Here is a 13,510-nt window from a genome sequence, read left to right as displayed (position 1 = left end):
TGATCTGTAAGGTCAATTATTCCAAAAACATGCTAGTACCATTCGCAAAATTATATGCATGTAAAACTATCTAGCTGCAAAGCAGTCAAGCAATCTTGTGAAATTTATCAAAATATTCAGGCTCATTCTCGTTTACTATGCTGTATGGATAAATGTTTTCACATTGCATTAAAGTGATCTCCCCCCTGACTCCTCTTACAAGATTTCTCACTAGACTGTAATCATTGTTAGTTGAGCTATAGTATCACTGTATAACCAACTCTAAAACTATCTATGACAGATGGTGGCTTCAAATGCATTTTTTGTCATCCAAGGAGGTGTTCTATAGGAAAATGTGGGTCTAGTATTCAAGTGCACAACCACAGGATGCCTTTGTATACTAGATGCCAGCTACTCAAATTGTGATGTCATCTTGTTGTGCACTTGTATACTAGACCCGAAAATATTTTGTGTTATATATATGGCTGCACATCCTGGCCATGGTCATATAATACACTGGTTCATGTCCAGAATGTTATTTCTTAATTTACAGTCAGCATATATGCGGCTGATGGCTTCACAGTATTGTCTGAGTTGAGTAACGTTATTGTGATTTTTCATAGTAGATCAAACTTTTTAGAACTGGTTTGAAGGTTATATTTTGCTCACTTCTGATAACGAGTCAGCAATTAATTTTTTTTGCTCCATACCCAACAAAAATATTGCTAATGTCTCACGACGAAAATGCTTCGTAAACAATAAAAATACAATGTTGCAGAAATTGCAGTTATTTAGCTGTTTTTTGTTTCTTAATTCTTGTTAAGTTACAAATGCACAGACTTTGGTCAATGCTCCATAGGAGTCATATTAATCTTTTTATATTTGTCATACTATCACATCTGAGCTACTTCGCCTGGTAGTAAGTTGGTTAACTTAAGGGAAACTGAACTGATGAATGCAGTATACAAAATGATGAATTCATATGATTTTAAACGAAGATACTGATGTGCAGCCGAGCTATGTTGCATCAAGGGTTACAAACAGAAAGGCAGAACAACCATAGTGCAATCACTGCAATGGTATCAGATTGCAATGTAATCGCGTGATATATTTGTTTAAAACGTTTCTTGCAATCCATTTTTGGGATCCATTTGCTGACCCCCGCTTTAGAATGGTAAATGTTTACATGTCCAATTACATGTGTGATGTGTAGCACATGTATTCTAACTTGTAATATAATATAACTTTGAATGTAATCTGATTTGTATTTTTGGCTTACCAGCAATATACAAGATGATGAATCTGACTTTGAAGGAATACAGTCCTAAGTTCAACATTTGTAGTTAGTATATATGGTATATGTTACAATATATTATTGTATAACATATATGTATTAATATTAACTACAAATGTTGAACTTAGGACTGTGTTCCTTCAAAGTCAGATTCATCATCTTGTATATTGCTGGTAAGCCAAAAATACAAACCAGATTAAAAAATCCAAATCTATATTTGGATGTAACTTAATGTTGTATTGTATGGAAATTTTGTTGTAACTTGTACATTTACTAATATGGATAAAAGCACAATATAATTAGGATAATTTAGTTTCTACTTTTGAGTTATGTGATATATTTTTACTTTTAAAACTGTGGACAACACGGTGATAGCATAAAACACATTTTCCGTTATGCCTGCCCATAAGTGTTTATTTTATTTATTTAGTTAATTACCTAAAATCTATCTAAAACAAACATAAAAAACATAAGATATTTTTACTCCTTGTGTTCTTTACTTATCACTTGTTTGGTAAAGGAAAATCATTTAGCCAAAGAAAGCAGTTTCATACCTTACAAAACATATTACAGTGTGTGGAAGGGCAAAATTGTTTTACCACACTTTATTTTTTTTAAATTTTATTCAAATATATAACATGAGAATTGATTTGTTAATATTTAAAACTATTTGCTAGTGTGAATTTGTGTAGTGTAATGTTTTGTCTGAAAGAAATCATAGTTATCTTTAATTAATTATGTTACCGGTACATGTACCTTAATTTCCTTTGCATTTTATAGCATTTTATCTTTCACTCATTAGCACTTGTGCAATAATGAATTCCTAAGAAAAATACAAGTTCAGTATGTTATGCTCCTGGTTAGGTGAGAGTTGAAACACGTAGACAAGACACCCGCTTCATAAGATTGTTTCACTTGCTCAGAAGTTAGATAAACAAGAAAAGACAGGAAACAATAAAAAGATAAACAAACCATTGCCATGCATCGGCTCAAGGACATTAAATCATTTACACTGAAACTTAGACACTGTGCTAGTCTGAAGAATACAGTTGTTTGCTCAAGATGTGCCTCAACTCTCAGTGATCTGTTTCCGAAACACGAAGAATTTTCCAAACGTCATAATGGGCCAAGTCCCCTGCAGATGAAGGACATGCTGGAGTGCCTTGGGGTTAAGGTAGAGGAATGGTTAAATGTCTAGTTTGTCCATCATCATTCTTCTTACTGTCATTATAATGTTTATCTTCTTGCAGTGAGTTGTATCAAATAAAGTTTTACAAATAACAAAGTTTAAAGTAGCATTTCTATGCAGAACTTGGATGAACTGATAGATTTAACTGTACCAGATAAAATTCGTCTTGACAAAGAACTTGATTTGGAAGACTCCATCTGTAAGTTTCGTGTGATGATGTGTTGTGGTCTATATATTTGGTTTAGATCACAGAAAATTGTGTTATTTATTTTTCCCCCATTGGGCTATATATGTTGTAATTTGTTTAAAAAAGAAATATATGGTATTCGAATGCTAGCGGAAAATTCATAGTGTTCTTAATATGTATATGTAGTATATACATATCATGAGTACAAGCAGCCGCATCGTTTAAATTCCCTTCCCTGATATCAGTTATCAGTAATTCTGTATAAAATTGCAAAACACACAAATAACAATTAATTTTATACCTTTTATGAAACCTATTGAACGTGAATGTTAATTGTTAGGTGAAAATGAAGTTCTTGCTCGACTAAACCTCATCGCCAAGTTAAATCGATGTGACTGGAGATCGTACATTGGCATGGGCTATTATAACTGCTCTGTTCCTCGAACAATTGTCAGAAATATGCTGGAAAATCCAGGCTGGCAAGTTAACAATAAACATTTATTTTGCTTATTAGAAAACGCATGATTTCAAATTTATTGGCTTAGCTAAGGTTTGCTGACCTAGGCTTGTTTATTAGGAATAAGCCTTTATATGAAACACGATCACAATAGGTCTTACCCTACACGTGGTGTGGTCAACGGCACAGAACAAAAGGCTGGTTGAGTCATCAAAAGTCTTAGCTGGTTTTACATTTAGGCGTCATTTCTGAAAGCGTTTAATGATTAGTGAAATGAATCATACCCTTAACAGAAGTAACATACTAGTACTATGTGATAAGCCATAAATTTTTTGCGTTTTTTACTTCATTGGAACAATTTTATTTACGAACGGAAGACTTAAAAACATGCTTTGTACGTTTTGCGGTTTTAGATAAGTTAAAAGAATTTAATCCAGATTTACGCAGAAAGATTATTTTTCAATGCTAAAGCGTTAAAGTGTTTCCCAAACAAGCTAGTCAGACTGTTTCTTGAAATGACCGCACGGTCGAATTTTAATCCAAAATATATGGTTTGTTATTTGGCCTATAATTAGTTGTATGATTCTCTTTAGTCTTTAGTGACCAAGTTACCAAATAATGACGGCATCGTTGTTGTTGTCGGCAGGTCAACTCCATACACGCCATATCAGCCTGAACTCGCGCAAGGTCGGCTGGAGAGTTTACTCAACTACCAAACAATGGTTGTCGATATGACAGGTGCACTCCGTTCTGTTTTAGTGGCTTAATAATCAACTTGGTCAGTTCAGTGTATTTGTTTACTGCAAATCGGCTGCCGATATTGCAAACGTTTTCATTTTATCAGTAGAAAAAAAAACTCGTTTCTGGCAGCTTAGGTCAACCAAGTTCACTTCCTAAAAAGGTATTGTTGTGTTACGTCCGTGTGTATTGTCTAGGCTTGGATATTGCTAACGCTTCATTACTGGATGAAGCGACCGCGGCGGCCGAGGCCGTGTCTTTGTGTTTTCGGCACAATAAGCGACGGAAATTTTACGTCGATGAAAAGATTAACAGTCAAGCACTTGCCGTTGTTAGGACAAGAGCCGAGTAAGACTGAAATTTGAGTTGACAAATAATAACTTCAACTAAAATTTGTTCATCGTTTGCGTTTCAGGCTTATCGGGGTCGAGATCTTTGTGGAGAAACTTTCTCGGATGGATTTCAGTTGCCATGACTACAGTGGCGTCCTTGTGCAATATCCAGACACCGAAGGGCGCGTGTTCGATTTTACAGACACCATAGAACAAGCCCACATCCATGGCGTAAGACTTGCGTTTTGGTTTCAAATATTTTATTTTGAGCTCCCGATTTGTGTTATCTGACGCTTTAGCCGTTTTGTTTGTGAAAAGTGTGTATAAGTGACGCACAATGCCTTTACGCGATTTGTTGATTGTTGTTATCAACAACAATGCAATACGTCAAAATGGCATGTAATTTTCTAATGTAAGAAAGAGTCATATATTGTTTAAATCAGTCAGATAATCGATTTAGTTTTGAAAAGATATTTGACCTCTAATAGAGGCATCGTCATATGCTATAAACATACGAACGAGCAATTAAATTGATAGCAACTTATGCTATCAATTTACTAAGATTAATTAATGATAGCATAAGGTATATATATATATATATATACCAATACGTAGAAACTTTATTTTTAACTCTTTCTTACTCATGAAAAATCATAACAAATTGTCAGAAGCCCCTCTAATAATGGAGGTCCTCCATCTACAAATTACATAATACCTTATTTATAAAGTTCGGAAATCTTCAGTGTTGCATAGTCATTTTGTGGTTAATGATAAATTAGTAACCAACTAATTTATTTTGTAGTCTCTTGTCGCATGTTCAACCGATCTCCTTGCATTGGCCCTCATTAAATCACCTGGCGAGCTTAACTGTGATATTGCTTTGGGAAGCAGCCAGAGATTCGGGGTTCCTCTCAACTACGGGGGCCCGCATGCCGCCTTCTTTGCAGTCAAAAACGATCTTAAAAGATTGATGCCCGGTCGCGTGGTGGGCGTTACCAGGTAAGAGAAATTTCAACGGGTTTCTAGTCGATTCAACCCAGAATGATTCAACCCCGGTGCCAGGACACCCTAACCAACGTCCGGGAGTTGTATCTTAAATTAAATTGTCCTGAGTTGAACCGTCCGTGAGTAGGTTGACCAACCACCCTTTCAACCATTAGCAATACACTTTGATCTCTACATCTAGAGCTGCAGTATGTTCTGTGGCTACAGTACCGTTTTTGTATTATATGCTTCCGTTAAAAACGAAAATTTTCATGGCGATATTAAGCATACAATTTTCTGTTGAACAGAGACAGCCACGGGAGAAAAGTCTACAGACTCGCCTTACAGACGCGTGAACAACATATCCGGCGCGCCAAAGCGACCTCAAACATATGCACAGCTCAGGCCCTGCTTGCCAACATGTCAGCGATGTTTGCGGTATACCACGGACCGGAGGGAATTCGGCATCTAGCTAATCGGGTTCATAACGCCACCCTGCTTCTAGCTCACGGTGCGACTGCTTTGAAATGCGTGTCGGTAAAGTTACCGAAACCTTAATCCATGTGAATAACTTTTTTGCCCGTTTGCCTTGCATTGAGTTCGGTGTTTTAGTACGCCGTTGGTCAGTATAATGCTGACATTGTCCGTTGCAGGCATTCAACAAGTTGGTCACTACCTTGTCCACTCCGATTTCTTCGACACTTTAAAAGTTCATCTTATGTGCGGTGTCCATGATATTTACAGGAGGTCTGGCGAAAAGAAAATTAACTTGAGAATATACAACGGCGGAAAAGTGAGATTTAAAGCTAACAATAGTATGATTGTTTGAGACTACTTTTGAAATCGTTGTATCGTATTCTTTGTAGGTCGGTGTTGCTTTGGATGAAACAGTAACCGAAAAAGACCTGGACGATTTACTCTACGTATTTGGTTGTGAGAAAACCGCGGTAAGTTGTTGATTGTGCAGCCGTATCGTATGTAGGCTGTTCTTAAATATATATATTTTTTGTTTATATGACTCTTTAGAAATTGGAAATTTACCAGATTTCATAGCTGGAATGGTTGTAGTTTTGCTATAGCTTGATAATGATTCAGCATTCATAACGCCATATGTGCGTAAGCGTCAAAAATGGGAACATGTTTCAACTACAATGTACAAAATTTATGCAAGCGTTATGCACTCGTAAAAGCTCCGACAAATTTATTAAACAGCTTAAGTATTTGAATTTTCTTTTTGTGGCACTTGCGCAGGCCCAACTGGCGGAGGAAATAGACCACGACTTGGAAGGAAATTTATCCTATTCCCCGTTTAAAAGAGAAACCGACTATTTGACCCACCCAATATTCCACAAGTACCAAGCTCAATCAGTTTAAATTCACTTCAACAATTGCCATTTGATCAATCCACCTTTTCTTAGATACCGCTCGGAAACTAATCTGGTTCGTTACATGAAGCTCCTGGAAAACAAGGATGTGTCCCTAGTGCACTCGATGATCCCGCTCGGATCCTGCACGATGAAGTTGAACGCTACCGCAGAGATGGAGCCAGTATCCTGGAGGGAGTTTGCCAATATCCATCCGTTTGTTCCGATTGATCAAGCAAGAGGGTAAGCACATGTTTTAAGCTTGAGGTTGTCTCATTTGTAAATAAATGTGCTGAACAGACCATAATAATTAGTGACGTAATACTTAATTGCAACAACTCTTTTTTCGCACTATTTCTAATAAACATCAGCTTTCAACGAAGCTGTATGAAAGGGTATGTATATGATGCTTTCAATTGTTTTTTTATACCTGTAAACAACAATGTTTTTGACCAAATATATTTATATGCTTAATGTTGAAATATTTCGTCATATTTGGCAATGCTTGCTCAGGTAAAACGTACGTTCCTCCTGTAAAATAAGTGTTTTTATAGAATGTCTATTTTTCTAATATATATAATTGTATAGAATAATCTAATATAATTTTATAGAATATTCCATTAAGAATGAAATGCAAGCTGAACACATTATCTTTAAAAGGAACACGTAGTCACGCTGTGTGACTACGCACTTGCAATGTCACATTCTGTTACTTGACAACGAACTAGAAATTCGCGTGTATTTGAGTTATATCGTACTTTATTTTATATATATATAGGTGAAATATATCTCTGTTTTAAACGGTGCAAGCCGACCCTGGTTTATTTCACTTTTTCTATACTTTAGTTTACGTATAATTTGCTTACGTAGTCTACGTGTGTACTGCGTCACTTGCAACGAACATCAGCAGTTGATTGCTGCAACTGTTCTTTTGTGGATAGTCTTTTTGCTTGTCAGTTAACGCTTTGAATTTTTGGCACCAAGCTGTGTGACAGGGTATGTTTACTGAGCAGCCTATGCTCGCAGTGAGCAAATTGCACATTTTTGTCGGTTTCATCTGTCCTATAGTAACTTAACTTTTTATTATTAATTGTTAATTCAACTTATGGCTTGTTGACAAATCTTATCGTTTTTGTAGGTACCAAGAAATGTTTAAAGAGTTGGAACGTGACCTATGTGAGATCACAGGGTACGACAGCATCTGCTTTCAGCCTAACAGGTAAAAATATAAGGCAGAGTAGGTTGTATTGGATATACGCCGGTCTCAGTGCATTTCTGGACACCATTTTTTCGATTTGTAGCAGACAAGACCAGGCGTCCTGTTTTTGGCTCGAGTTTGACTATTAATGACACGTCCGTTACATAATTCCCCGCAGTTGAAGTGAGAGAAAAACGTGTTGGAATTAAGCCACAGTTATCTTGCGATTAATATGTTGTATTTTAGTTTAAGATATACCTTTCTCTAAAACCCCCCTTTGCTTTTGATTTTAACGGCAGTTAATTATGCAGTGGCGCACAAGGGGAATTTACCGGACTCGCGGCAATCCGCGCCTACCTCAAGTCAAAAGGCCAGCACCAAAGGACAGTCTGCCTCATACCAACCTCGGCTCACGGAACAAACCCGGCGTCGGCTCAAATGTGCGGCCTTAAAGTGGTTCCTGTAAAAGTCAACCGAGAAGGTTCTGTCGACCTGAAAGAGCTGCACGTTCTGGTAAGGCTATAGTTAATAGTATGTAGTAATATACCGGTAGTAATTATTTTTCGGATTGATACATAACGTGCAATTGCAAATACGTTTGAACCTAAATTGCCTTCAGTGTTTGCTGCAAGTACTGGCGCAATCGATTCCACCTTTTGCTTATAACTGTTAGAAAAACGTATTTATTTTCGATATCAGTTCCAGTACACGCTGACAGTTGTTTTCAATAAATGTTTCACACTGACGTTCTTTGCCGATAATAGGCTACCAAATATGCCGATAATCTTGCGGCCATCATGCTCACCTATCCTTCAACTAACGGAGTTTTTGAAGAGGACATCGTCGAAACTTGCGATTTAATTCACGAGCTCGGTGGCCAAGTATACATTGATGGAGCAAATATGAACGCGCAGGTAAGATGACAGAAACGGCAGATGAATTACTATAGGTGTATGAGAAATGTATGACTCGACTGCGATAAGATAGCCGAGACGTTAGCATAGTGCAAAGCACATGTTTCGTTTTCGTTGCACTGAGACCGTTATTATTTCAGTGACATGAAGCGGCAGCATTGATTTATACATCTCAGTTACTAAAAACTTGCTACTGCTTGGAGGTAGTTTGAAAAACGTAACAAATTCTCAATTGCTCAAAAAAGTTGTAGACCGACACGCTAGAAGGCATTTTACTAATGCTGCGCAACTAAACTCACGTAATATTTGCATACAAGGCTGCATAAAATAAATTTATACTACAACGATCGCCCATAACGTAGACATAGTGACCTTTCATTATCACTATATGCATTGTGTGTTATCAAGGTTCTTGGCTTTGCATTGCGCCGTTTCGTAATGATGTAATCACTCTGCAAGCAAACGTTGTGTCAGGTCGTGATCTTCTATAGCATTAACTGGCATGTAATTTGTTTTTGGAGTAATTTGCTTTTTTGTATTGATATGGTGTCCGACCATGCAAGCATTGGTGGCGGTCAGCTTTTTCCAACAGTTTGTGTAAACTGCCTGATATCGATTGCTGAAATATTTCCATGGGTACAAGTTTAGTGGTTGGTGGCAGATACTGTTAATGATAAGACTCTCGGAAAATCGTCTGTAAGAGTATGCGTGAATCCCTCACCCATGCTAGCATAGTCTGCTTGAATTCTGGTTGTATTACTTTATAGTTATTTATACTATCGCGTGCGTTTGAATTTGACTTGAATTTTTATGCGTTTTCTTAAGTTCATCGCTGATTCAGCCATCGCAAACAGTTTTCCCGGAAATAGTTTACACCGACACCAGAAATACATCACCCATTGGCGACGTCAATAAACGTTTATTTTTATTTCCAGGTCGGTCTTTGTCGTCCAGGTGATTACGGTTCGGACGTGTCTCATTTAAATCTTCATAAGACTTTTTGCATTCCGCATGGGGGTGGAGGGCCCGGTATGGGCCCCATTGGGGTAAAAAAACATTTGACTCCCTTCCTACCCACTCATCCAGTCGTACCCCCACCTGGTTCCCTTGTGCCTGGAGCGAAACCTCTTGGGGCGGTCAGCGCAGCCCCATGGGGGTCAGCCTGCATTTTACCCATATCTTGGACTTACATTAAAGTGAGTTAGTTTGGTAAATGTGACGAGCAGTTAACTTAAATGTAAGGAATTTTATTCCACCATATGCTTGAATTTAATGAAACTATGTCTCAATTGTTTCGTGTTAACGAGACGTTTGATTGACGCTTTATATGCGAAACCTTCCATAGATGATGGGTGCCAAGGGTCTCAAAGAAGCTTCAGAAGTCGCCATTTTAAACGCAAACTATATGGCAAAACGACTAGAAGATTTTTATAAGGTTTGTTTGCTCTGACTATCTGCATTTTTAAATTTTGTTTTATTTATAGCATGTAGAATGTGTTCTTGAACCAGATAGCGTTTGCTATGGTTACATGTGCTTTTAAATCAATTTCAATGACTAGTTTATGAATTGGAGACGGTTGTTTTAGGTTTTGTACACTGGAAGACTAGGATTCAATGCTCACGAATTTATCATTGATACCAGACCTTTTAAAGGAACAGCTAACATCGATGTAGTTGACATCGCCAAGAGACTGCAGGTAGGTGTACGTACCGGCGACATAAGTGTTATTGACAAAACGCGATGCTTACACTGATCAGCGACAAATGGATTATGATTGGTCATTCCATGTCATTATGTGCAAATAATTAATCAGTATTATGCACCTCACGTCGCCATCACAATGTAATCGCAAATTATTCTAACAACATGCTTTATTTTTGTTACGCTTCAACCTAACCAAGCTCAGCTTTATGTCTACAATTTTTTCTGCTCTTCAAACCAACGTTGGTTTAATTTTGTTCATATCCAGGATTATGGATTTCATGCCCCCACTATGTCCTGGCCTGTTGCCAACACAATTATGATAGAACCAACGGAGAGTGAAGACAAAGAAGAACTCGATCGTTACTGTGATGCGCTTATAGGTTTGTTTGTCATCGCATAGTATGTGTTATGTCATAATTTCATAACTTGATCAGATCTGTCCTTTCTTGATCGGTTTATAGATTGATTTGAAAGCAACGTCGTCTATAACTATTACGTGGTATTTCTTTTATCAAAGCAATTCGACGAGAAATCCAAGACATCGAAAACGGACATTACGATCGAGAAATAAACCCCCTCAAGATGGCGCCACACACCCTTGAAGTTATCACAGCTGACGCGTGGAATTTGCCCTATTCACGAACAGTTGCGGCTTTTCCATTGGTAAGCTAAACCGGAAATTAAGTTGTTATACTTAACATCTTTCATTTTAACTCTGTGCATGGAATTCACCAAAAATATCCAGACCAAACTGTGAGTGCATAAACTGCATTATCATGGTAATAGTGTGATATACTAGTGCACTGTATAAACTGTATACCTTGGCGCATGTCGTAACAACATACCACATGCCTAATGCTAGTAAGCTAGTTAAGTAAAATGAATGTAGGCTGTAATTTGAGTTGCTTTTTGGATTACTATTATGATAAGTTGATCACAATTGTTGATTGATACTTAAGAAAAATGCTACTATTAAACAACTGATGAAGCAACTACTTTACTCATGCAGCCTTACCTCACACCTGACACAAAGCGTTGGCCAGCCACGGGACGGATAGATGATGTCTATGGTGATCAGAATCTCGTCTGTACATGCCCACCTATGGAAGCTTATGAAGATTCGGACAGCGAACCGACAATTTTAAGGGGAATCAACTAAAGTTGAAGAATTTTGTCAAAACTGAAGATACCCAGTTTTCAAAATGTTAATTTTTATTTGCTTTGTTACAATAGAATACCTGGTTTGAGAGCGTTGTTTTGAATTGCTGCTATTGCTATGGTTGTGGGCTTTATTGAGTGAATATCGCCTCATTTGAAGTGAATGTGAAGTTACTACTGATAGTTAGGAAATCCACGAGTTTTATTGCGGGTGCACTGCAGAAAAGTTTATCTCCTCACTTCGAATCATTTATTTTGTGATGCTATTGCATATATTTCTCTTGAGTCAGATTTTACTTTCTCTGCCTCTAGATTGTTTAACAGAATGTTTTTAACCAGTTTTAGTGGTTTTGCGCTTGTAGAAATGTATGAATTTTCTATTATACAGTTTAAAAAATACTGTACATTTAAACTGGAAAATTGTTTGCAGTAGCTTATTTATTAAGCTGGTTAGTATCGAGTGCTAAAGGTCTGCATAAAGCTTCATCGCTACATGTTATTGTGAGGTGGTAGGTTTCAAAGACGCAGTTTTGCCTACTAAAAGTCATGTCGTTATAGTAATTTAAACGTTTCAAGTTCACAAACAAATTGAATCTTGACTTTTATGAGCCTTTGTTTGCATGACAATGAAACAGTACGTTTGGGATGTCGGTGTTAGACTAGGGCCTAGGCCGTAGCTACATTGAGGTACTTGCCTCAGTAAGGTAATTGTTTTGGAATTCTGGTTCTAAACATGTTCGGGTACAAACTGAATTTAACAATATGCCTAATTGGTTACTAATTGACAAATTTGCCTCCATAAAAGTTAGCCGTGGCTACGGCCTTGCTAGATGTTAGGTCGGGAACCTTTTATTTAATTCACCTTCTACAGTATTTAAAATTGTCATGGACACCAGGGTTGTGTAAGGTCTTTCCATGGATTGTTTTAAACATTGTATCATGTCCTCGGTTAGTCTGAGCTAAGAGCCAGTTGTAATTCACCTCTTGGTCAGACTCCGTGATCTGTTCTCTGTACTTTTCTCGCAATCAACCCCACTTTCAATAAATGTTTAAATTATATTTATTTTCCAATGACGAATCAGCAGTAAACCAAATTATACGACGGTTTGTTTTCCCATCCATACAGCTTCAATAGGGTTTTCGCATGCCTGTCAACCTGTGTTGCAACTAAATGATTTCTGTGTACTGGAACATATTCCTCTTGAGCATTCACTTCAGCGGCTAGCTGTCGGAATTGACGAACACCTGAGATGATAAATGTTGCAAAGCTAACGACATGACCTTTGTAAAACTGAATTGCACAGGTTGTTAAAATCAGACCCAAGAACATGGCCATGAACAACAAAATAATAAGATGCCACCCAAGATCGGATTAGTGATAGAAGAAAAAACAGTTAGAAGCACATTTAAGAATGTATTCTCGATAGTATTATGTTGCACGCTTGCAAAATCGTAGTTTCTTGTTTGGTCAGTGTTTGCGTTAAAACTGGTCTTAAATCAATTTGAATTGACTCATCGATACAAGCATGTCTTGGATATCTTCAAAGCCTTGATTTTCTTCGGGTGGGTATTAGCCTAGAACAGTTTCAAAACCCGTGTCTGGTTCAATAAATTTCACTAAGGGATTCAGCAGTCGCACTTGCAACTCTGAGTCGATTTGACTTGGAGTGTAGTTATCGGGGAAGTTTCATCTGCGTAAAATGACCATTTATGTGACTATTATTGCTACTGCCAGAGTTGCCTCCAGTTGATTCGTTCAGCATTATTTCAATTTCGTTAGTAAGACTAGGGCTAGGCGACGCAATTTTTTCAGGCTCTACTTCCGTTCCGCCAAGCCTAATGTTATCTCTTTACGCTTAATTTTACCGGACATTGACTGCATGCGTCGATAATTATCTCTTTATAACAATTCTATAAAGTTGTAATGAAATGGTTGTATGTCGTACCTTATCCTGTAAGGGCGACCAAATCACTACAACGTTTGTCTGTTGAATTGTTTATTATCCTCGAT

General features: G+C 37.4%; 1 protein-coding gene across 1 annotated transcript; it reads left to right on the top strand.

The window, feature by feature from the left end:
- The first annotated feature begins 1,950 nt into the window (after nt 1–1,950).
- On the top strand, nt 1,951–11,903 carry LOC143459743 (glycine dehydrogenase (decarboxylating), mitochondrial-like). The gene is made up of 21 exons (XM_076957003.1): nt 1,951–2,447; nt 2,583–2,661; nt 2,990–3,128; nt 3,753–3,844; nt 4,042–4,192; nt 4,260–4,407; nt 4,979–5,175; nt 5,469–5,671; nt 5,814–5,953; nt 6,027–6,107; nt 6,412–6,512; nt 6,579–6,767; nt 7,663–7,743; nt 8,034–8,235; nt 8,487–8,636; nt 9,572–9,832; nt 9,982–10,071; nt 10,223–10,333; nt 10,607–10,721; nt 10,859–11,004; nt 11,351–11,903. Exons 1-21 carry the CDS (start codon nt 2,253–2,255, stop codon nt 11,498–11,500), a joined length of 3,021 nt encoding a protein of 1,006 aa, XP_076813118.1. The 5' UTR covers nt 1,951–2,252; the 3' UTR covers nt 11,501–11,903.
- Nucleotides 11,904–13,510: the final 1,607 nt, after the last annotated feature.

Source organism: Clavelina lepadiformis, chromosome 5 (assembly GCF_947623445.1).
Source record: "Clavelina lepadiformis chromosome 5, kaClaLepa1.1, whole genome shotgun sequence".
Taxonomy (NCBI): Eukaryota; Metazoa; Chordata; class Ascidiacea; order Aplousobranchia; family Clavelinidae; genus Clavelina; species Clavelina lepadiformis.
Note: the sequence above shows the minus strand (reverse complement) of the source record. Positions and strands in the feature narration are given on the sequence as shown.